This window comes from Ylistrum balloti, unplaced genomic scaffold, assembly GCF_031769215.1.
Source record: "Ylistrum balloti isolate Yb309-2 unplaced genomic scaffold, AGI_CSIRO_Ybal_v1 Utg369772, whole genome shotgun sequence".
NCBI lineage: Eukaryota > Metazoa > Mollusca > Bivalvia > Pectinida > Pectinidae > Ylistrum > Ylistrum balloti.
The window spans coordinates 3,870,888-3,892,855 of NW_026781965.1; the positions used below are offsets into that span (position 1 = coordinate 3,870,888).

Genomic DNA, 21,968 nt, shown 5'->3' on the forward strand with positions numbered 1-21,968 from the left:
TGTGACTAAGGTAGGACCTGTGACTTAGTTAGGATAATGACCAGTGACTAAGGTAGGACATGTGACTTAGTAAGGATAATGACCTGTGACTTAGGTAGGATCTAAACTTAGTTAGAATAAGCTGTGACTAAGGTAGGACCTGTGACTTAGTTAGGATAATAACCTGTGACTAAGGTAGGCCCCATAACTTAGTTAGGATAATAAGCTGTGACTAAGGTAGGACCTGTGACTAAGTTAGGATAATAAGCTGTGACTAAGGTAGGACCTGTGACTTAGTTAGGATAATAAGCTGTGACTAAGGTAGGACCTGTGACTTAGTTAGGATAATAACCTGTGACTAAGGTAGGACCCGTAACTTAGTAAGGATAATAAGCTGTGACTAAGGTAAAACCTATGACTTAGTTAGTATAATGACCTGTGACTAAGGTCAGGACAATTACTTTTGATCAAGCTAGGTGGTCACTTTCTAGTAACTGAAGTAGGATACTGAACTTTGACTAGGATAAGACATCTACCTGTGACGAGGGCAGAAAAATGACCTGTGACCTGGTGAGACAGTGATCTGTGACAGACTGTAACAAATCTGTGAGTAAGTTAGGTTACTGAACTGTGACTAAGTTAGGATACTGACCTGTGACTGAGGTAGGAAACAAGACCTTTTGACTTGAGTTCCATGTAGACATTATCAATGCTTTCCACACAGCCATGAATAATCTCCAGACTTAGACTGCGAAACTCACCATGCATCTTAGGCAGCATAAACAATATCTTATTGATAAATCTGTAGAGAAAATTTCATATAAAGCAGTCTGAATACTGTGTTCACCGTGACAGACAGTAGATAATGTTTAACAGAAACTTAAGAGGCTGTACATGATCACAGATTTGAATGTAGTCTATTATGTTAGGAATTAGAAATTATAATGACAGACCTGTACAAGCCACTGATCTTTTATGATAACCCAAAATAGATTATTCTTCAAAAAAATTTCATTAAAATCAAAGCATTTGTTTGTTCACAAACCAAAAGGCAGATAAATTTTCCAGGAAATAGTCCTGGTTTGGGGTTTTCTTTAACCATTTGTTTAAAAGTAACTTTTTCATGCAGAAAGGCATGATAGGCTAAGAATTAATGTTTAATGCAGTCCTTTATCAAACATCACAACCAATCAAACAACATTAGAATAGTAAATCACTCAGATTATTCTCTCAAATATCAATGTTCTGCCATCCTTAACGGGTCCTAGCAGGTTATAAGACTTGTTCATGATTGACCAGCCTTACTTGACAGCCACTGGAGGGTAGTGTCGGTGTAGCCGATGGACCCCAATCACAAAGTTTTCTGGCTTAGAAAGGTGCATGGAATTCATCAGGCGTGTCACATGATTGTAAAATGGCCCTTCTGTCTCCTTCTCCTTCTCAGCCAGATACTGGAATATCATGCCAACTACCTCAGCTGTGGCTGCATATACAGACCGTAGCTGATGGGTCAAGTAGCTTGATACAGTGGAGAAAAACCTACAACATAACAAAATTGTTCGGGTGTCAAAATTATCATTTATTTACAAAATTATGTAAATTCTCTTTTTTTTGCATGTGCCTACAGGAAACAAAACTATATCAGAAACATTGACTGCTGAATAATATCTGGTACCGACCCTTAAAATGATTTAAAATCTGCTAGACCACATAGTGTGAATATAGATGAAAAATCAACTGCCAGAAAGAAAGATTATCAAGATTAAACATGTATTATAAACAAGAGATCCAAGAGGGATTTTGGCATCCAACAGTGTTTGTTCTTTACAAGTTGGATCTTTTCCCTTTTTTCACTTCTTTCTTGGTTTTACTCATAAATATATGGAATTTGGAAATCCCTCTTAAGACATAAACATAGCAAACTTTAAGTGCTAAATCCAAGATGGTTGCTTGTCAGTTATTTGTTGATCTGACAAGTTCCATAACTAAATGGACACTATATAGGACCAAGGGGAACCTACATTTGAAATTTGAGAAAAATTCTAAAGAAATAGGTTTCAAATAAACTTTCATTATCAAAATCAAAGATGGCTGCTTGTCAGCCATTTTAATTTTCTGATCAGTCCCAAAATCTAATGTGAACAACTTGGGTGCAATGATGGTGGACTAATAAACAGCTTACTTATCACGGTCCACTGGGGCTGCTGGACCATACGGTGGTAACTTGCAAGCAAGGACAACCCCCATAATCTGAATTCCTGTGCTGTGACGAGGAGATTTCGGGTCACCACGCGAATCCATCATCAACTTGTATATGACACTGCAAGGAACAACAAACATGTAGAATGCCTATACCATATATTTTTCATTATTAAATCTACATTTGAAAACATCATTATTTAAGCAATGAAATGGATTAAATTTTAGCTTTCTTTCTAAGTAAATAATATTTTTCTCTTTCAAATGTATTTATAACGATTTATATTGTGGCTACGACACTAGATAAGTACTCCCATGCTAACTTCTCTAGTGTCTTCAATAACTAATATTCCAATGAAATTTCCCATCAATAATAGCACTTAAGTTGAATTCACACAGTAGACACTCTATCATGAGAAGGTTGTATTTTTGTTGTACAAAAATCTACAGTGAAAAGCTTTTGATCTAAGGTTATATATCTAGATCAACATACCTTATAACATATCAAGTTTATTCATCTACCTTATAACACAGAAAGTAATATTTCTATCAATATATAAAGCAATACACAAGAGAATCCAGAGGGATCTTGGCACCCGTTATTTAATCTTTCTTTGTTCTTTGAAAATTTCTCCTAAATGGAAGCCATATAAGACAGTACTTAGATGGGACTTCCTATGACTAAGAGAGGTTTTAAGATCTATGTAGGTCCATACTTGTATGGGACTTCTAGACGATCTCTCCAGCACTGTAGAAGAGTCTTTAACAGCTCCAAGTTGTTTCTAAAGACTGGTCGTGTCTCACTGAATGCATTGGCTGTCAAGTATTCCACTACGCGTGTAGCCATGGCACGCTCTTCTGCAGTATCCTGTTGTCAACAGCAACATCAGTCAAGGTCAAGATGATAGACATTACATCAATATAGCAATCAGCAACATCAGTAAAGGTCAAGGTGACAGACATTACATCAATATAGCAATCAGCACATCAGTCAGGGTCAAGGTGACAGACATACATCAATATAGTAATCAGCAACATCAGTCAAGGTCAAGGTGACAGACATTATATCAATTAAGTCATTAGTAACATCAAAATTATCAGAGGGATAGCCATCTTCTTAATCTAGTTACCTGTATGATGGCCACCTTGTAAATTAAGTTACCTGCATGATGGCCACCTTGTAAATTAAGTTACCTGCAGGATGGTCACCTTGTAAATTTAGTTATCACAGGAATGGCCATGTAAATTAAGTAACCTGAGGGATGGCCACCTTGTACATAAAGTTACCTGAGGAATGGCCACTTTGTAAATAAAGTTACCTGCGGGATGGCCACCTGGTGCCATGACATCATTGTGACAACTACATCCACAACAAAGTAATTGATTCCCTCACTTCCTAAAGCCCCACTCAGAATCAGCTGGCTCAGCGGCCGCAACCAGTACCTGGCATATGGCTGAAATATCTGTAACAAAGGACAATGGTGTAAAAAGTTACTTGCTTTAAGCTTCAAGGTCAATGATACTCAATACGACAACTTTGAAAATTAGGAGGACACTTTAAAGAGTGACTGATTCTTACAGAAAGCAGATGAAAAATTGATAAAAATACAGTTTCCAACAGTAATTTAACAGATGATACAGCTGTTCGTTTACCAGGACTTGTCAGTGATGCTAAGGGCTTAAAACTTTTAAATAAAGGAGGGGATCAAGACAACAAGAAACTGAGTGATAGAAAAGTCAAAATTAAGAAAAGGAGGTGAACTAACCCCATAATCCTAAACATTTGACATTTTTCATGTACATGGTAACTATAATAACAGTGAATCTAAAAACTAGCTCTATAAATGATATATTTATGTAGAAAAAGTCAAGTATTTGTGATGATTAAATAATTCACAGTGACTGTAATCTATAACAGCACAAACCTGGGTACAGTTGCTGACAAGCTTTGCAATGAACAATTTGATGTTGACATGAGTTTTTGCACTCTTCATTTTGGTATGTAGGTAATCCATCCATCCAGGCATGGAGGCTGCTGTCCCCTACAGTACAGGAAACCAACATTTATACTAACAGTACAGAAAACTAAAATTGTTATACTAACAGTTTACAGTACAGGAAACCTGCTATACTACCAGTTTACAGTACAAGAAACCAACACTTTTAAACTAACAGTTTACAGTACAGGAAACCAACACTGTTATACTAACAGTTTACAGCACAGGAAACCAACACTGTTGTACGAACAGTTTACAGCACAAGACACCAACATTGTTCTACTAACAGTTAACAGCACAAGACACCAACATTGTTCTACTAACAGTTAACAGCACAATAAACCTACATTGTTCTACTAACAGTTTACAGCACAAGACACCAACATTGTTCTACTAACAGTTTACAGCACAAGACACCAACATTGTTCTACTAACAGTGTACAGCACAAGACACCAACATTGTTCAACTAAAAGTTTACAGCACAATAAACCTACATTGTTCTACTAACAGTTTACAGCACAAGACACCAACAACATTGTTCTACTAACAGTTTACAGCACAATAAACCTACATTGTTCTACTAACAGTTTACAGCACAGGAAACCAATATTGTTATACTTTCAGTTTACAGCACAAGACACCAACATTGTTCTATTAACAGTTTACAGCACAAGACACCAACTTTGTCCTACTAACAGTTTACAGCACAGGAAACCAATATTGTTATACTTTCAGTTTACAGCACAAGACACCAACATTGTTCTACTAACAGTTTACAGCACAAGACACCAACTTTGTTCTACTAACAGTTTACAGCACAAGACACCAACATTGTTCTACTAACAGTTAACAGCACAAGACACCAACTTTGTTCTACTAACAGTTTACAGCACAAGACACCAACATTGTTCTACTAACAGTTAACAGCACAAGACACCAACTTTGTTCTACTAACAGTTTACAGCACAAGAAACCAATATTGTTCTATTAACAGTTTACAGCACAGGAAATCAATATTGTTATACCCTGGAAACCACCTACTTTTATATCACGTAATGTCATCTTCCAGTGAATATTATGCTTATTTCAAACATCAATTTTAACCTACATATAATTCTATGCAATCCAACATCTGGTAATGTGGGCAATGCATGATATCAGTTCGTTTTGGCGACTATTGCAAAGAAAAACACAAGTTAATCACTAGAATGTGAGAAAAAGACCTATAAATTCTTGCTTCAGGGGCCATTTGTCACACATGGATGTGCCCTACTGGCCAACATTAAACATCTGCTGACTCCGAAACAAAGACAGACTCTCTTACCTGTAAGGTCAAGCTAGGTCAAGGGAAGTCTGGTGTGTTTGATTTTAATTGGCTAATGTGACAAAAGTGTTCAAATTGGTTTTAAACCCTTTTTCACTTGGAAATTGTTACAACTATCATGAATAATTGGCATCCATGCTACTAAGTTCTCTGATATGCTGCCAAAACATTCTGAAACTTTGTCTGAAGTATGCACATCAGGATAAATTTCAAAACAACAAAGAATGCTTTCCAAAAGATATGATGAGAATATAATCCAACATGATTTAAATTTTACAATTTAGGGTAAATAGCCCTTGTTTTACTTTTTACAATGACCAATGGGACAACAAATCAGGACATGATTATATCATTATTAGAAATATCATTATTATTGAGTTTTCATTATCACACTCATGATACAAAACTAAAAATGCTGAATAAAGTGCATACTACATAATAATATATGTATATAACAACTGTACAATCATTTCCTATTTTGGAGTCTGCACACTAATGGATGAATGAATTATGCTGCAATATATTAGTGGATGTAAGTATAGTCACAAACAAATTTCACATGTTAAACTGTTAAGTATTGTCACAAACAATTTCACATGTTAAACTGTTAAGTATTGTCACAATCAAATTTTACATGTTAAACTGTTAAGTATTGTCACAATCAAATTTCACATGTTAAACTGTAAATATACCATGATCGTTCACAATAATTTATGAGTAGGATCAATCATTTTAAAAATACACAAAATCACTGTGCTTATAGGGATTACTACTTAATGTAGTGACTAGAGGTGTGACACCTGTTCATTGTTTGTGTAGTGACAGGACTACAGCAGTGTGACTACTACCTACCATAGTGACAGGAGGTGTGACACCTGTTCATTGTATGTGTAGTGACAGGACTACAGCAGTGTGACTACTACCTACCATAGTGACTGGAGGTGTGACACCTGGTCATTGTTTGTGTAGTGACAGGACTACAGCAGTGTGACTACTACCTACCACAGTGACTAGAGGTGTGACACCTGTTCATTGTATGTGTAGTGACAGGACTACAGCAGTGTGACTACTACCTACCATAGTGACTAGAGGTGTGACACCTGTTCATTGAATGTGTAGAGACAGGACTACAGGAGTGTGACTACTACCTACCATAGTAACTAGAGGTGTGACACCTGTTCATTGTATGTGTAGTGACAGGACTACAGCAGTGTGACTACTACCTACCATAGTGACTAGAGGTGTGACACCTGTTCATTGTTTGTGTAGTGACAGGACTACAGCAGTGTGACTACTACCTACCAAAGTGACTAGAGGTGTGACACCTGTTCATTGTATGTGTAGTGACAGGACTACAGCAGTGTGACTACTACCTACCATAGTGACTGGAGGTGTGACACCTATTCATTGTATGTGTAGTGACAGGACTACAGCACTGTGACTACTACCTACCATAGTGACTAGAGGTGTGACACCTATTCATTGTATGTGTAGAGACAGGACTACAGCAATGTGACTACTACCTACCATAGTGACTAGAGGTGTGACACCTGTTCATTGTATGTGTAGTGACAGGACTACAGCAGTGTGACTACTACCTACCATAGTGACTGGAGGTGTGACACCTATTCATTGTATGTGTAGTGACAGGACTACAGCACTGTAACTACTACCTACCATAGTGACTAGAGGTGTGACACCTGTTCATTGTTTGTGTAGTGACAGGACTACAGCAGTGTGACTACTACTTACTGTAGTGACAGGAGGTGTGACACCTGTGCGTTGCATGTGTAGAGACAGGACTACAGCAGTGTGACTACTACTTACTGTAGTGACAGGAGGTGTGACACCTGTGCGTTGCATGTGTAGTGACAGGACTACAGCAGTGTGACTACTACTTACTGTATTGACAGGAGGTGTGACACCTGTGCGTTGCATGTGTAGTGACAGGACTACAGCAGTGTGACTACTAATTACTGTAGTGACAGGAGGTGTGACACCTGTGCGTTGCATGTGTAGAGACAGGACTACAGCAGTGTGACTACTACTTACTGTAGTGACAGGAGGTGTGACACCTGTGCGTTGCATGTGCTGCAGCAGTGCTATAGAGGTGGCCATACACTCATGTTTGTTCAGATCATCCATCTCCAACTCTACATAGTCATCCTGTACCACAACCTTGGTCTCCTGTAGAAATATCAAAGTGTCAATCATACCAATTTCCAAATACAGCTTAAGCCAGAGTAATTTATCCATATAAAATCATATCACAGTTAAATTTCACATTATTCACTGAATTCCTACTTCCTTTTTTTTTTTTTTTTTTTTGAGCTTAACGTCCTTGTTCCGGTTATAACCGAGCCTCGGACACTATTTTCCTACTTCCTGGGCAAACTCAACTTTATAAATGATAAATCCCTAACGTTAATTTAAACCTACCGTGTCATCATCAGGATTGTTGTAGCTGAAGATCCTTCCCAGTCGAGTCCTTCCTTTATCAGAGGGTGAAGGTGAAAACTGGATAGTGGTATAAAAAATGTTTTAGAGAAATGACAATTTATCCTTTTGTTTTTACTACTCATTTTTAATAATCTTGAAGTTCACATTTAGTTTTTGTGACTACATCACTTTAATGACAAATGATGTTACAATGTTAACTAGACAGAACCCTGCCTTCGATATATTGTATGTTAAATCTTGTGTTACTATAGATAGACAGAACCCTGACCTGTGATGTACCCGCCTTCAATATATTGTATGTTAAATCTTGTGTTATAATAGATACAGACAGCACCCTGACCTGTGACGTGCCTGTCCTGGAAATATTGTATGTTAGATCTTGTGTTACTATAGATACAGACAGAACCCTGACCTGTGACGTGCCTGCCCTGGAGATATTGTATGTTAAATCTTGTGTTACTATAGATACAGACACAACCCTGACCTGTGACGTGCCTGATGTGGAGAAATCATATTGGCTGACATCATCATGGAGACTACTGTCAGCCAGGTACTGTGAGGCAAGATTGAAGGAAGCATATTCTGTTTCCATACCACCCTCCTGTTGTCGTTCCTTCACTTCCTTACGAAGTGACACAAACTGTTTCTTGCGCTCCATGGGCGACTGACAAAGACAACAAAAATCAAAGTTTAGCATAAAAAGTTTCAGCAAAGTAATTTAGCACCAAAAAACACATTTTAAATAGAGTTTAGTTTGAATGATTAAGAAAAGGTGACTTACACAAAATGAAAATGTTAGTGATAATCAACTAGCCTTGTTCATTCTTTTATATTTACACGGTGTATATACACACATTGCTATAAAATAAACTCACGGTCAGTTCTGTAGGAAACTCATATGTCCTTTCTTTATCAATAAGATTATCCAGCAGAAAATCACCCTGCAAAATAGAAAAGAGTTCTGCAGTGTGGTACATGATACATCCATCACAGGCTTAATTAGCATTTCGCGAAAGGAAAGGGAAGGAAAGAGATGTTCAATGTCCAATCAACATCAACACATCAAGGTCATTTACAGACAGTGCCAGTTGTGTAATGGTGGAGGAAACTTGTGTAAACTACCCAGCATCAATGGCAATAACAAGGTCATTTACAGACAGTACCAGTTGTGTAATAACAAGGTCATTTACAGACAGTACCAGTTGTGTAATAACAAGGTCATTTACAGACAGTACCAGTTGTGTAATAACAAGGTCATTTACAGACAGTACCAGTTGTGTAATAACAAGGTCATTTACAGACAGTACCAGTTGTGTAATAACAAGGTCATTTACAGACAGTACCAGTTGTGTAATGGTGAAGGAAACTTGTGTAAACTACCCAGCATCAATGATAATAGATAAAGGGCCATAACTTTATGAATTAAAGTTAGAAAAATGCTGTCATTGAACTTGTCCAAATGATAATGGTAATAACACTTCCTATTAAGTTTGAAGTTGATCTGTTGAAAACTACTTGTTTTATTGAGTGGACACTGTTTGGGTAATTCAATAAGGGGCTATGAAATAAAGTCCAAATATTACGGCGATCAAATTTGTCCAAACTATCATGATATTGGACTTTTCTCTGCAGTTTGATGTTGATTCATTAAAAACTACTTGTGATGTATAGAAGGCATTGTTGCAGTAATTTAATAAGGTGCCAAAACTCTTTGAATAACTGTTTCGAAAATCACAGGAATTGAACTTGTCCAAGCTATCATGGTTGATGAACTTTTCTTTGAAGTTTGAAATCTAACAGTGAAAACTACTCAAGTCATCAAGTGGACAATGTGTGTGCCCATCTACCAATCCGCCAAACTGCCCACCATTTTTTAGTTATCAACGAAAGCCTCTTGTGACCTTGAAAATAAGTAAAGGTCATTGATATGATCTATACCTTTGTCTCGTCCTCCTTAAACAAGAACACCTGATAAAACTTGGCCTCTGTCTGAGTACATGATACTACTGAAATAAGCATGTTGTAGGCTGCACAGTGATACAGGCGACGAAGGCTAAGCAGAGTTGTCTCCCCTCGTGTATCTTCACCCTTCGCAGCATGACCAATCCTTCAATAAAACAATCATTTACAGAAAATCTTTCACTTACAGAAAAATGTCAGAAATCTTGCATTAAGACTAAAAGTTTAATCTCTCTAGTCATCCATAATTTTATTATCACTGTTGTCATTCCTTACTCCATCATCACCTTAGTCATCCCTTACTTCAGCATCGTCCTTATTATCTTTATTTCATTATCCCCCTTGTCACCTTTCGTTTTTTATCATAACGCTAATCACCCTTAATTTCATTATCATCATTGTAATTCCTTACTTCATCACAGCTCTAGTCATCTCCGATCCTGTTTTGATTGGTTCGTCTTTCAACTGACAGAACTTCTCGTTGAGGGCTGAGTTTTTGCTGGAGACTTCCTCCTTAGCTAGGTGTGAGTACATGACATCCATCAGCTGGAAACACCCAGTCTTACTCACTAGCTGATTTTCCAGTCCTGACCCCTGTGGAAATCATGGTTTCAAGTACTATTATAATTGTGTTTTAATTTTTTGCTACCAATTATACACCATAAAAATTTCAACAAGATGTCTTCCAAGAAAAATTTTACCCTGAAAAAGCCTTAAAACTTCAACAATATTAAAATTGCACTTTATTCATCAACATCATTTTGTCTTAATGATATAGTCTTTCTACTTTGGTTTTAATAACTTTTCTTCTGACCATCTTGAAACTAAATATTTGAAACCTAACAACTAAAAACAAAATCTGTGACCTTGATCTAAAACTACAACCTCTAACCCTGGCACTCTGACATGGGCTGATCTTGACCCTCTCATAACATGACATTGACCTTGACCTCCTTATAACCATTAATCTTGGCTTTGTAATCACATGACAACTAACCTTGACCTGTTTGGCCTCAAGTATGGTTCTAAAATCCTTCATGTGGTCCAGATAGAACTCCAGTAATGCAGACTTGTGACACAGATGTAACATAGGCAGGGCAACCTTCTCCAAGGTCGCAGTACGAATCTCAGCAGGATAGCTCTCTTTACAGAATATATTATAGGCCACATCTACTGCCAGCTTCTGTTTGTCAGCAGGAAGTCTGTCATATATACATAACAATCATACTACACTAAGTTAAAACTTTTATTATTGTCTAAAATTGATAGACACACAGGAGACTGAAACTGTACCAAGTCCTCAAAGATTGGGGGGTGGGGTGGGGTGGGGTGGGGTGGGGGGGGGGGAGCACCTTTCAATACGAAATTGGAATTAGATATAGTAGAGCCAATTAATGAACTATACTGCATTATACAGCTGTTGCATCCTAGGACTAAAGCTAAAGGAGGCAACCAATGGCAATTATCTTTTTGTAAAGTCCTTTTCATCTTAGAGGATTGATTGACATGAAAACATTTGTGTGTATTTACCTTCTTATGAACCTGTTGAGAAACTGCTGGATTGTATCTTCATATGTATGCTTCTGTTCTCGACAGGCTACGCTGATCAGGAGCTCTAAGAGAACCAGACTGCCAGACAGCTCTAGTCCACTTAAGATCTAAATTAATCACACAAACATCAAGCAGTGTTAACTATTCAATGAAGACAAAAGGTAACTGATAATCATTAACAGCAATTTTACATCAATTCTGAATTGTTACAACGGTTAACAGCATGGACTTGTTTACAATTAGATAAGCTACAGATCCATCTGCAATATAAAGAATATAAAGTCTTTTTGTCCTAAGTGATACCAATGTTTATTATTTAAGACATTTTTTAACACTTAAGTTTTAATTTGTCTAAACCTGATACATAATTCCAATACTGCCTTTGGGAAACACCGAGCTCTTCAGAGAAATATTTTACCTTGTCTAAAGCTGATATATAATCCCGATAATGAGAACTGCCTTTGGGAAACACCGAGCTCTTCAGAGAAATATTTTACCTTGTCTAAAGCTGATATATAATCCCGATAATGAGAACTGCCTTTGGGAAACACCGAGCTCTTCAGAGAAATATTTTACCTTGTCTAAAGCTGATATATAATCCCGATAATGAGAACTGCCTTTGGGAAACACCGAGCTCTTCAGAGAAATATTTTACCTTGTCTAAAGCTGATATATAATCCCGATAATGGGAACTGCCTTTTGGGAACTCGGAACTCTTCAGAGGAAAGTTATCTGCCACAAGCCTGTCTAGACTTGTCCTTTAATATAAAAGTAATATAACTTAACTCAAATATAGTCTGTTAGGTTTCTAAGAAATTGGTGAAAGACTGAGGGTGGCGATTTCAGCAAAAAAACAACCATAAAGGGCAATAACTCCTTCAAAAATTGTTGGATCAAACTGAAATTCCCTAAAAAACATAATTACATGTCATAGTTATAATGCCTACAAAATAAAGGAAACTTCGGACAAGATTAACATTATGAAACAACAAGGGGCAATAACTCTTTCAAATACAGTCGAAACTGATGTATACATTTTGACAGGCGTATAAAAACATTACATGTCTCCCACTTTTGAGACTATGAAGAGTTGTAGCAACTATTTCTTTGACCAAAACATCTACTGAACAAATATGAAAACAGCATAGAAATCATGTCAATTTTTTATGAATATTAAAGTTGATGAGCTACTTACTTGAGCTTTGTGATATGGGGCTTTGGGACATTGACAAAGAATGGTACTAGGTCTAACACACGGCACTGTAAACAAAGTTGTAAGGGGCTATATCAGTTATACAGTGATAAATGCAGACATGTTTGTACTAAAAATGGATGAGTTACTGAGGTGTATATATAATCACATATTCATGGCACACAATGAGAGAGAAGTGTAACCACTTGCCTGTTCATATATGTGGTTCCTCATCACTTTTAATGTAACATTTTAAAAAAAATGAGTATGGACTTGAAATATTAGCACAGGTCTCAAAAAACCAATTTGAAGCTCGTCAGAGAGCAAAATAAAATCAGCAGGCTTGACCTTATTTTGTACATCAACAACCTGCGTCAAACTGGTCAAACCAATCAAGGAAAACAGCCCTGATCACATAATGTGGCTTCTCTTAAATAAATACAACTGAATGGAACAATCACTGCTAATATCTTTACAAGTATCCTGGAACACTGGATACACGGACGAGTATCCTGGAACACTGGATACACGGACGAGTATCCTGGAACACTGGATACACGGACGAGTATCCTGGAACACTGGATACACGGACGAGTATCCTGGAACACTGGATACACGGACGAGTATCCTGGAACACTGGATACACGGACGAGTATCCTGGAACACTGGATACACGGACGAGTATCCTGGAACACTGGATACACGGACGAGTATCCTGGAACACTGGATACACGGACGAGTATCCTGGAAGACTGGATACATGGACAAGTTTCCTGGAACACTGGATACACGGACGAGTATCCTGGAAGACTGGATACATGGACAAGTATCCTGGAACACTGGATACATGGACGAGTATCCTGGAAGACTGGATACATGGACAAGTATCCTGGAACACTGGATACACGGACGAGTATCCTGGAAGACTGGATACACGGACAAGTATCCTGGAACACTGGATACACGGATGAGTATCCTGGAACACTGGATACACGGACGAGTATCCTGGAAGACTGGATACATGGACAAGTTTCCTGGAACACTGGATACACGGATGAGTATCCTGGAAGACTGGATACATGGACAAGTATCCTGGAAGACTGGATACATGGACAAGTATCCTGGAAGACTGGATACATGGACAAGTATCCTGGAACACTGGATACATGGACAAGTATCCTGGAACACTGGATAAACAGACTAATTTCCTGGAACACTGGATAAACAGACTAATTTCCTGGAACACTGGATAAACAGACTAATTTCCTGGAACACTGGATAAACAAATTAATTTCCTGGAACACTGGATAAACAGATTAATTTCCTGGAACACTGGATAAACAGGTAAGTATCCTGAAACCTGGATAAACAGACAAGCTTCCTATGTTTCTTTGATAAGGAAGTAACAAGCATGTAACATGTTATTTTCTATAAAGTTATTTAAACTTATAGTCAACAGCATTAGCTCTCAGTAAAGTGCACATACCTTAAATGCCAGGTTAGTTCGTGTATCCGTCAGACACTGGAGGTATGTACCAAACACATCCTCAAAAGATGGGGATGACGGTGTGGACACAAACTGTAAGATAGCAGATCCAATGTCATCATTTTTCAAACATGTCAAGACACTTTCTTCTACAATCTTCAGAAAATTTGATTAAATTTGAAACTGTCAAATAGTTTTCATTTCAACTAGATATGTAATTTTCATTTAATCTCTTTTCTTTCCTCTTAGCACTGAGTTATACATATTTTAGGTTATCATATCTATTGAGTACAATGTACTTCCAATATTTTGTAGAAGATGTAAGTATAATTCAGTCTTCTAACACAGAGGTGAAGGCCACAGTAACAAGCCGAGGACATTGAGTTATCTGGAATACTTTCTCTGAAGTCTTGCTCACTAGTTATAAACAAAGAATATACTGTCCTGTACCCTACCTTACTATCAATCAATAGGAGCTTGGTCAATAACAGCAAGGTCATACTCTGAAGGTCAATGGAAGACTTGCTATCACACCAGGTCGCTATTGTCTTCCACTGCATCAGGACACTTTTTACTACTTTCTGTCCAATACTGACAAAGAATTACACATATTTATATGTATCACCTGTCACACTTTGTCATTATAGAAGTATTTAAACAAACTGCAAAAAACATCAAAATTTCAATAGAATTGACAGATTTTATTTGAAGTCCTTTTTTTAGGGTTATCCCACCTTTTTATTATGTTTATGTTTAGAAAAATATCATCATTACTTTCAGGGATTATCGTAGAAACTCACCGTTTCCTTAGGGCCTTGTCCCTCGTCACGTGGTCTACCACAGCAACCAGGATCCGGCTCACCTTTCTACCATCTGCTCCAGCCTTCACAGCCAATGCCTTGACACACACGTCAGACTCCAATGCCATGTGACCGGCTATGACTGACTTAAACATGGAGAAGATAAGGTCTCCATGGCACTGCTCCAACCCTTTACTAGAGCCACTCACCAAAGTTTGGTCAAGTATAGCCTCCACAAGAGTAATCCCCTACAAACCAATTTTGTTGATGATGAGGTTTTGACATTAGACAATGGATGTGTTGTTCACCACCAGATCAGAGTGAACATCTCCTGAGGCTAGCTTCACAGATAAAAAGGATATTCAGTACCTAAATGGCTTTAGCCTAGAATTATTTTCATTTCATTTGTAAAGTCTGTCCTCATTTTTACTCCTTGTGAGACCCACTTTCATAGGTCCACCATTTATAAAAATATCTCCTAAACCACTGATTATTCTAAAGGAATTGACATGTTTTATCAAAATAACTTTTGTCAGAGTACAACTTACTGGTAGTCCAAGGTGGAAACTGAGAGCCAGCATGTCTTTCATGAGAGTGTGTATCACAGGTGTAAGAGTAACAGCCTCCAGTGCTCCTCCGCTATACCTACATACCACACCCTGGGCAATGACAAAAGCAGCAACAGTTAAACCGCAATATAAATTTCATCTTCATGTCAGAGACAAGCATATCATCAACATAACTTGATAAAGGGTCAGTTTAAAGGACTGTTCTTAATCTAACAAAAACAAGAGGCCCATGGGCCTTTACGCTCATCTGACTATTGAGACCTGTATATGAAAGAGGCAAAATAGGCTTTACATTTTTTTTTTTATTTTTATAGCCCAACTACTCTACAGCTTACATTGACATACTTGAAATCATATTCTTTATACATGCACTACCCAATTGCCATTACTCAAGACATCTTGCCTGTTGAAAAATATCAAGACCCTTGGCCATTCACTTATTGAGAAGTTGCTTAAGCATTTCAACACATTTGACCCCTGTGACATTGAAAGTGGGTCAATGTCATTCATATTAACAAAGTTGTTTGCCTTTCATTCTAGCATGCTATAGCCCTAATATCAACAGGCCATTTGGTTATTGAAAAGAAGACATTCAAAGATTTTAACACATTTGATCCCTGTGATCTTTCAAGAGGATCAAGGTCATTCCTTTAAACTAAGGGTCGAATCAACTTTCTGAATCTAAGAAATGTTTCCCCACTCTCCATGATGTTTCAGACCAAATTTGGTTGAAATCCATTCAAGCATTGACTCCTATTGGCCTCACCCATCAGCCCTTGGGGTCAGTCAGGGTCAATATGTGCATAACATCAAAATGTCTTCCTAAACGAATAATTTCGACCAAATGTGAACAATTTCCAGTGGAAAATAAACATTTTCCTATAAAAACTATAGTAAACCTTACCCCCGTGGGAAATGTGAGGAGACCCTGGAGTCATGAAATTTACAATTTTGGTAAAGCACCTTAAGACCCTTCCATCTACAGAGAGTGCTTCATTCTACAATATACGGATATTGAGAAGAAGATTTTTTAAGTTTCAATCAATTTTACCATCTTTGCACTAGGGGGTTGGGAACTTCAAAATTTACAGTTTTTGTGCACTTTTGGCTGAGATGAAATTTGATTGAAATAGGTTCATGGGTTTTCCAAAGGAAGAAGAAAATTTTATGATGCATGGCACACTGCATGACGTCAGACAAAAGGTGATTGCATTTTGTCATTATGGGATTTCCTCTTTCGATATCAATTTAGGCCGAAGAAATAAAACCATGTTTATCAGTTCTACAGGAGGCACGACCGTTCTTCCTACTCATGATATTCAGTATTTTTAACAGTACAACCTGGTAAAACTGCTAAAATGCCTAGATCATAACCAACAAAAACCAACAACAGATGAAACCCAACCCATACTTCACAAATAAATATTAAGGTTTACCTACAATTTAATGAGATTCAGATTTCATATAAAGTATTCTAACATAGGGCTGTATACCTGGAGGACATTAGCAAAGAGTTTCTGTGCCAAGTCATCAGCATTCTTTGATCCTGAGTGGACACTTGTCATCAGACCAGCTGTATGGAGCTGGTGATATCCACCCAGTAACTGTTGCAGGTAAATAGGATCAAGCTTAAGGTTATCCAAAGTCAATGGAAGGTGACCAGACAAATCTCTGAGTAAAAATAGAAGTGAGGTTTCATGAACATATTATGATAACTATAATATTCTTGAGTTATAACATATAGCTTTGAGATTCCAACTAACACAAATCTTAAACTCTTTGAGTATAATATTTTCTCAAAACACGAAAAACAAGAGGCTTATAGGGCCTGTATCACTCACCTCAATCTTAAAGCCCAGTAATGGTACACATGCTTGTAGGCTGAATATTTCAAATATTTCCAAGTTAAAGTTCAGTCACTTAACCTCTTTAATGGGGCAAGACCAGTGGGTATGTTTTAATATCATGACCGTCTTTCTCTTTTGATTCCCAGTAACAGTTTTTATGTTTACTGGGTTGGTATCTCAACTATATAAAAAATATGACCCGCAAATAATGTCCCTAGAGGTGTACCACACCCAAGGGTCAATTTTTACATAACGAATATGTTTATCTCTTGATGCCAAGCAACTCTATACATACATGGTTATGGGGTGGGGGATTTCAACTGTTTCCAAGATATCCGTACAAAACTAAGATCCAAGTAGTAGGGCCAGACCCCCATGGCCAAATCTTACATCATGACTGTTTTTCAGGTGTGCTAAAAACATATTTTCCTTCATTCAAACATGCTTCAGACCAAATCAGGACATTATCCTGCAATTCTTGAAGAACAAGATAGATTCATAGATTTTCCATATTGGGGCCCCATCACTTTAGCTCCAGGGGGCCAAGACACACCATTTGTACAAATCTGATTTTCCTTCACCCTAGCATGCTTCAAACTAATTTGGATAATATCCTGCAATTCCTTAGGAACAAGATGGATTTTAAAGAAATTGATAGATGTTCCCTATTTAGCCCTGCCCCTCAGGCTGGGGTGCCAGGCCAACCATTTACAAAAAAAAATGTTCCACTTTCCCCAAAGAGGCTCTGACTAAATTTGATTAAAATTCGCTGAGTTGTTCATGAATAGTTGCAATATGTAGTGAAAGTTGACAGATACCGGACATAAGATGCCCAACGCTGCGATAAACTTGTCAAAAGAAAACAGTCACCTTGTGGTTATGCAGTATTTATCTGAATTCCAAATGCATGCAAGCAGATTGCCTTCAAGTAGCAGATTTATCACTGATAGTACATACCTCTTTCCAGATAGAGTCTTTGTAAACTGACTTTTCATGTTCTCACATAATTTGGCAGGAAGCTTTCTTGACATCACCATAAGAACTTGCTCCATCTACAACAGTGATAAAAAAACATGAATGTTGACCATTTTCATAAGTCTCTACTTCAAGTAACCAAAGTGTGGGTCCATTAAGTTCCTACTTCTAAGGTATCAAAGTGTGTGTCCTCACAAGTCCCTATTTCTAAGTACCATGTTTTGCAGTTTATAAGCAGCACCCTTTCTTACAATATGGTGACCACTATTGTTGACGTTACTGATGACAGATAATGGAAGGCAGTTCTCACAAAGTGGTAAACATTACGTTGACCAAAGTTCATTGATATAACAGACAACGGAGGGCAATTTAACAAGATCTTCAGTGAAACATTTAATAAAGTTTGCAAGTAACTACAGTGTGTATCCACCAATTTGTTAATCTATCATCTCAGTGGTGAGGATCTTAGAAATTTAACATAGATGTATCACCTATACACAAAGGCTAAAAAAAGAAAAAAGACTTACCTCCCTTGGTAGATTCTTCATGACCTCTACCTCTCCAAGATTGAAACCAACAGAGCCTGGCTCTACCACACACATACACACCATTTCCCAGAGTGCATCACTCCAAACCTCTGGTGGAACTGCCTATCACCCAGAATGATTACATCACTTACAGTTTGTGTTACAGAGTTTTAAATAAGAATGTACATTGTTTTTCACATTTCTTATTTCCTTTTCCTTCATTAAAAATGCTTTCTAATATAAAACAAATTATGTACTTTTTAATTTGATAATCTTAAAATATCCACTGTACATGTTCATAAAATATCAATAAGCATGTAATGTCAGACTCTCCAGCTTCAAGTATGACCTCCTATTACCTTATTCAAGTCCTTTGATTCACAAGTGGCGACCACCACAGAGAGGAAATTCAAAAGACGGATGACAACTGTACATTTTTCCCTGAAAGTTTGAATGTGACAACTGTTAGTAAAATCAGCACTACATCAATAACCCCTGCATATGCAAAGACCTCTTTACACCAAATGGTCAACACTCCATGAAAAAAAGTCAAAAACAGTTGAAAATAATTTTTGGCATTCCCTATCATACAAAATCAGGTATAAATCAGACTATTTTATATTCATTTTTTACTCTATACATTAATGTTGTGTCTGTTAAGATATTTATAATAACCTTTAATAGCATTTCTTCAGATGTACAGGGTATGTGTTTGAAACCTACTTGAGTTGAAAGTATAACAATATTTTGTTCAGCAAAAACTGATCTGAAAGGACAAGCCAGAACTGTCTGAGGTAATGGTAGGTTTGCCTTCCATCCCTCAGTAACAAGCCAGAACTGTCTGAGGTAATGGTAGGTTTGCCTTCCATCCCTCAGTAACAACTCAGAACTGTCTGAGGTAATGGTAGGTTTGCCTCCCATCCCTCAGTAACAAGTAACAAGTCAGAACTGTCTGAGGTAATGGTAGGTTTGCCTTCCATCCCCAGTAACACTGTCTGGTAACAAGTCCAGGAACTGTCTGAGGTAATGAGGTAAGGTTTGCCTTCCATCCCTCAGTAACAAGCCAGAACTGTCTGAGGTAATGGTAGGTTTGCCTTCCATCCCTCAGTAACAAGCCAGAACTGTCTGAGGGACAAGCCAGAACTGTCTGAGGGACAAGCCAGAACTGTCTGAGGTAATGGTAGGTTTGCCTTCCATCCCTCAGTAACAAGCCAGAACTGCCTTAGACAATCACTCAGGAACAAGTCAGAACTGTCTGAGGTAATGGTAGGTTTGCCTTCCATCCCTCAGTAACAAGCCAGAACTGTCTGAGGTAATGGTAGGTTTGCCTTCCATCCCTCAGTAACAAGCCAGAACTGTCTGAGGTAATGGTAGGTTTGCCTTCCATCCCTCAGTAACAAGCCAGAACTGTCTGAGGTAATGGTAGGTTTGCCTTCCATCCCTCAGTAACAAGTCAGAACTGTCTGAGGTAATGGTAGGTTTGCCTTCCATCCCTCAGTAACAAGTCAGAACTGTCTGAGGGACAAGCCAGAACTGTCTGAGGTAATGGTAGGTTTGCCTTCCATCCCTCAGTAACAAGCCAGAACTGTCTGAGGTAATGGTAGGTTTGCCTTCCATCCCTCAGTAACAAGTCAGTACTGTCTGAGGTAATGGTAGGTTTGCCTTCCATCCCTCAGTAACAAGCCAGAACTGTCTGAGGGACAAGCCAGAACTGTCTGAGGTAATGGTAGGTTTGCCTTCCATCCCTCAGTAACAAGTCAGTACTGTCTGAGGTAATGGTAGGTTTGCCTTCCATCCCTCAGTAACAAGTCAGAACTGTCTGAGGGACAAGCCAGAACTGTCTGAGGTAATGGTAGGTTTGCCTTCCATCCCTCAGTAACAAGTCAGAACTGTCTGAGGTAATGGTAGGTTTGCCTTCCATCCCTCAGTAACAAGTCAGAACTGTCTGAGGTAATGGTAGGTTTGCCTTCCATCCCTCAGTAACAAGCCAGAACTGTCTGAGGTAATGGTAGGTTTGCCTTCCATAACAAGTCAGTGAGGGACAACAGAACTGTCTGAGGTAATGGTAGGTTTGCCTTCCATCCCTCAGTAACAAGTCAGAACTGTCTGAGGTAATGGTAGGTTTGCCTTCCATCCCTCAGTAACAAGCCAGAACTGTCTGAGGTAATGGTAGGTTTGCCTTCCATCCCTCAGTAACAAGCCAGAACTGTCTGAGGTAATGGTAGGTTTGCCTTCCATCCCTCAGTAACAAGCCAGAACTGTCTGAGGTAATGGTAGGTTTGCCTTCCATCCCTCAGTAACAAGTCAGAACTGTCTGAGGTAATGGTAGGTTTGCCTTCCATCCCTCAGTAACAAGCCAGAACTGTCTGAGGTAATGGTAGGTTTGCCTTCCATCCCTCAGTAACAAGTCAGAACTGTCTGAGGTAATGGTAGGTTTGCCTTCCATCCCTCAGTAACAAGCCAGAACTGTCTGAGGTAATGGTAGGTTTGCCTTCCATCCCTCAGTAACAAGCCAGAACTGTCTGAGGTAATGGTAGGTTTGCCTTCCATCCCCTCAGTCACAAGCCAGAACTGTCTGAGGTAATGGTAGGTTTGCCTTCCATCCCTCAGTAACAAGCCAGAACTGTCTGAGGTAATGGTAGGTTTGCCTTCCATCCCTCAGTAACAAGCCAGAACTGTCTGAGGTAATGGTAGGTTTGCCTTCCATCCCTCAGTAACAAGCCAGAACTGTCTGAGGGACAAGCCAGAACTGTCTGAGGTAATGGTAGGTTTGCCTTCCATCCCTCAGTAACAAGCCAGAACTGTCTGAGGTAATGGTAGGTTTGCCTTCCATCCCTCAGTAACAAGCCAGAACTGTCTGAGGTAATGGTAGGTTTGCCTTCCATCCCTCAGTAACAAGCCAGAACTGTCTGAGGGACAAGCCAGAACTGTCTGAGGTAATGATAGGTTTGCCTTCCATCCCTCAGTAACAAGTCAGTACTGTCTGAGGTAATGGTAGGTTTGCCTTCCATCCCTCAGTAACAAGCCAGAACTGTCTGAGGTCAGAGTAATTATGACCTCCATCCCTCAGTAACAAGCCAGAACTGTCTCCATCTTTTTGAA

General features: G+C 38.4%; 1 protein-coding gene across 1 annotated transcript in view; it reads right to left on the reverse strand.

Annotated features, from left to right (window-relative positions):
- Nucleotides 1-21,968, reverse strand: part of LOC132544007 (DNA-dependent protein kinase catalytic subunit-like) — a 134,784-nt gene that overhangs the window by 84,370 nt on the left and 28,446 nt on the right. The window contains exons 32-55 of the mRNA XM_060207566.1: nucleotides 21,847-21,959; nucleotides 18,867-18,989; nucleotides 18,322-18,416; nucleotides 17,011-17,188; nucleotides 15,497-15,607; nucleotides 14,949-15,196; nucleotides 14,604-14,739; nucleotides 14,149-14,241; nucleotides 12,666-12,730; nucleotides 12,126-12,228; nucleotides 11,450-11,577; nucleotides 10,917-11,121; nucleotides 10,332-10,513; nucleotides 9,899-10,067; nucleotides 8,836-8,901; nucleotides 8,445-8,624; nucleotides 7,940-8,017; nucleotides 7,553-7,687; nucleotides 4,104-4,220; nucleotides 3,498-3,641; nucleotides 2,895-3,046; nucleotides 2,162-2,299; nucleotides 1,285-1,518; nucleotides 632-781 (exon numbers count right to left, since the gene is read on the reverse strand). Coding sequence (XP_060063549.1) covers nucleotides 632-781; nucleotides 1,285-1,518; nucleotides 2,162-2,299; nucleotides 2,895-3,046; nucleotides 3,498-3,641; nucleotides 4,104-4,220; nucleotides 7,553-7,687; nucleotides 7,940-8,017; nucleotides 8,445-8,624; nucleotides 8,836-8,901; nucleotides 9,899-10,067; nucleotides 10,332-10,513; nucleotides 10,917-11,121; nucleotides 11,450-11,577; nucleotides 12,126-12,228; nucleotides 12,666-12,730; nucleotides 14,149-14,241; nucleotides 14,604-14,739; nucleotides 14,949-15,196; nucleotides 15,497-15,607; nucleotides 17,011-17,188; nucleotides 18,322-18,416; nucleotides 18,867-18,989; nucleotides 21,847-21,959 — 3,343 coding nt within the window. The remainder of the gene's footprint in view (nucleotides 1-631; nucleotides 782-1,284; nucleotides 1,519-2,161; nucleotides 2,300-2,894; nucleotides 3,047-3,497; nucleotides 3,642-4,103; nucleotides 4,221-7,552; nucleotides 7,688-7,939; nucleotides 8,018-8,444; nucleotides 8,625-8,835; nucleotides 8,902-9,898; nucleotides 10,068-10,331; nucleotides 10,514-10,916; nucleotides 11,122-11,449; nucleotides 11,578-12,125; nucleotides 12,229-12,665; nucleotides 12,731-14,148; nucleotides 14,242-14,603; nucleotides 14,740-14,948; nucleotides 15,197-15,496; nucleotides 15,608-17,010; nucleotides 17,189-18,321; nucleotides 18,417-18,866; nucleotides 18,990-21,846; nucleotides 21,960-21,968) is intronic.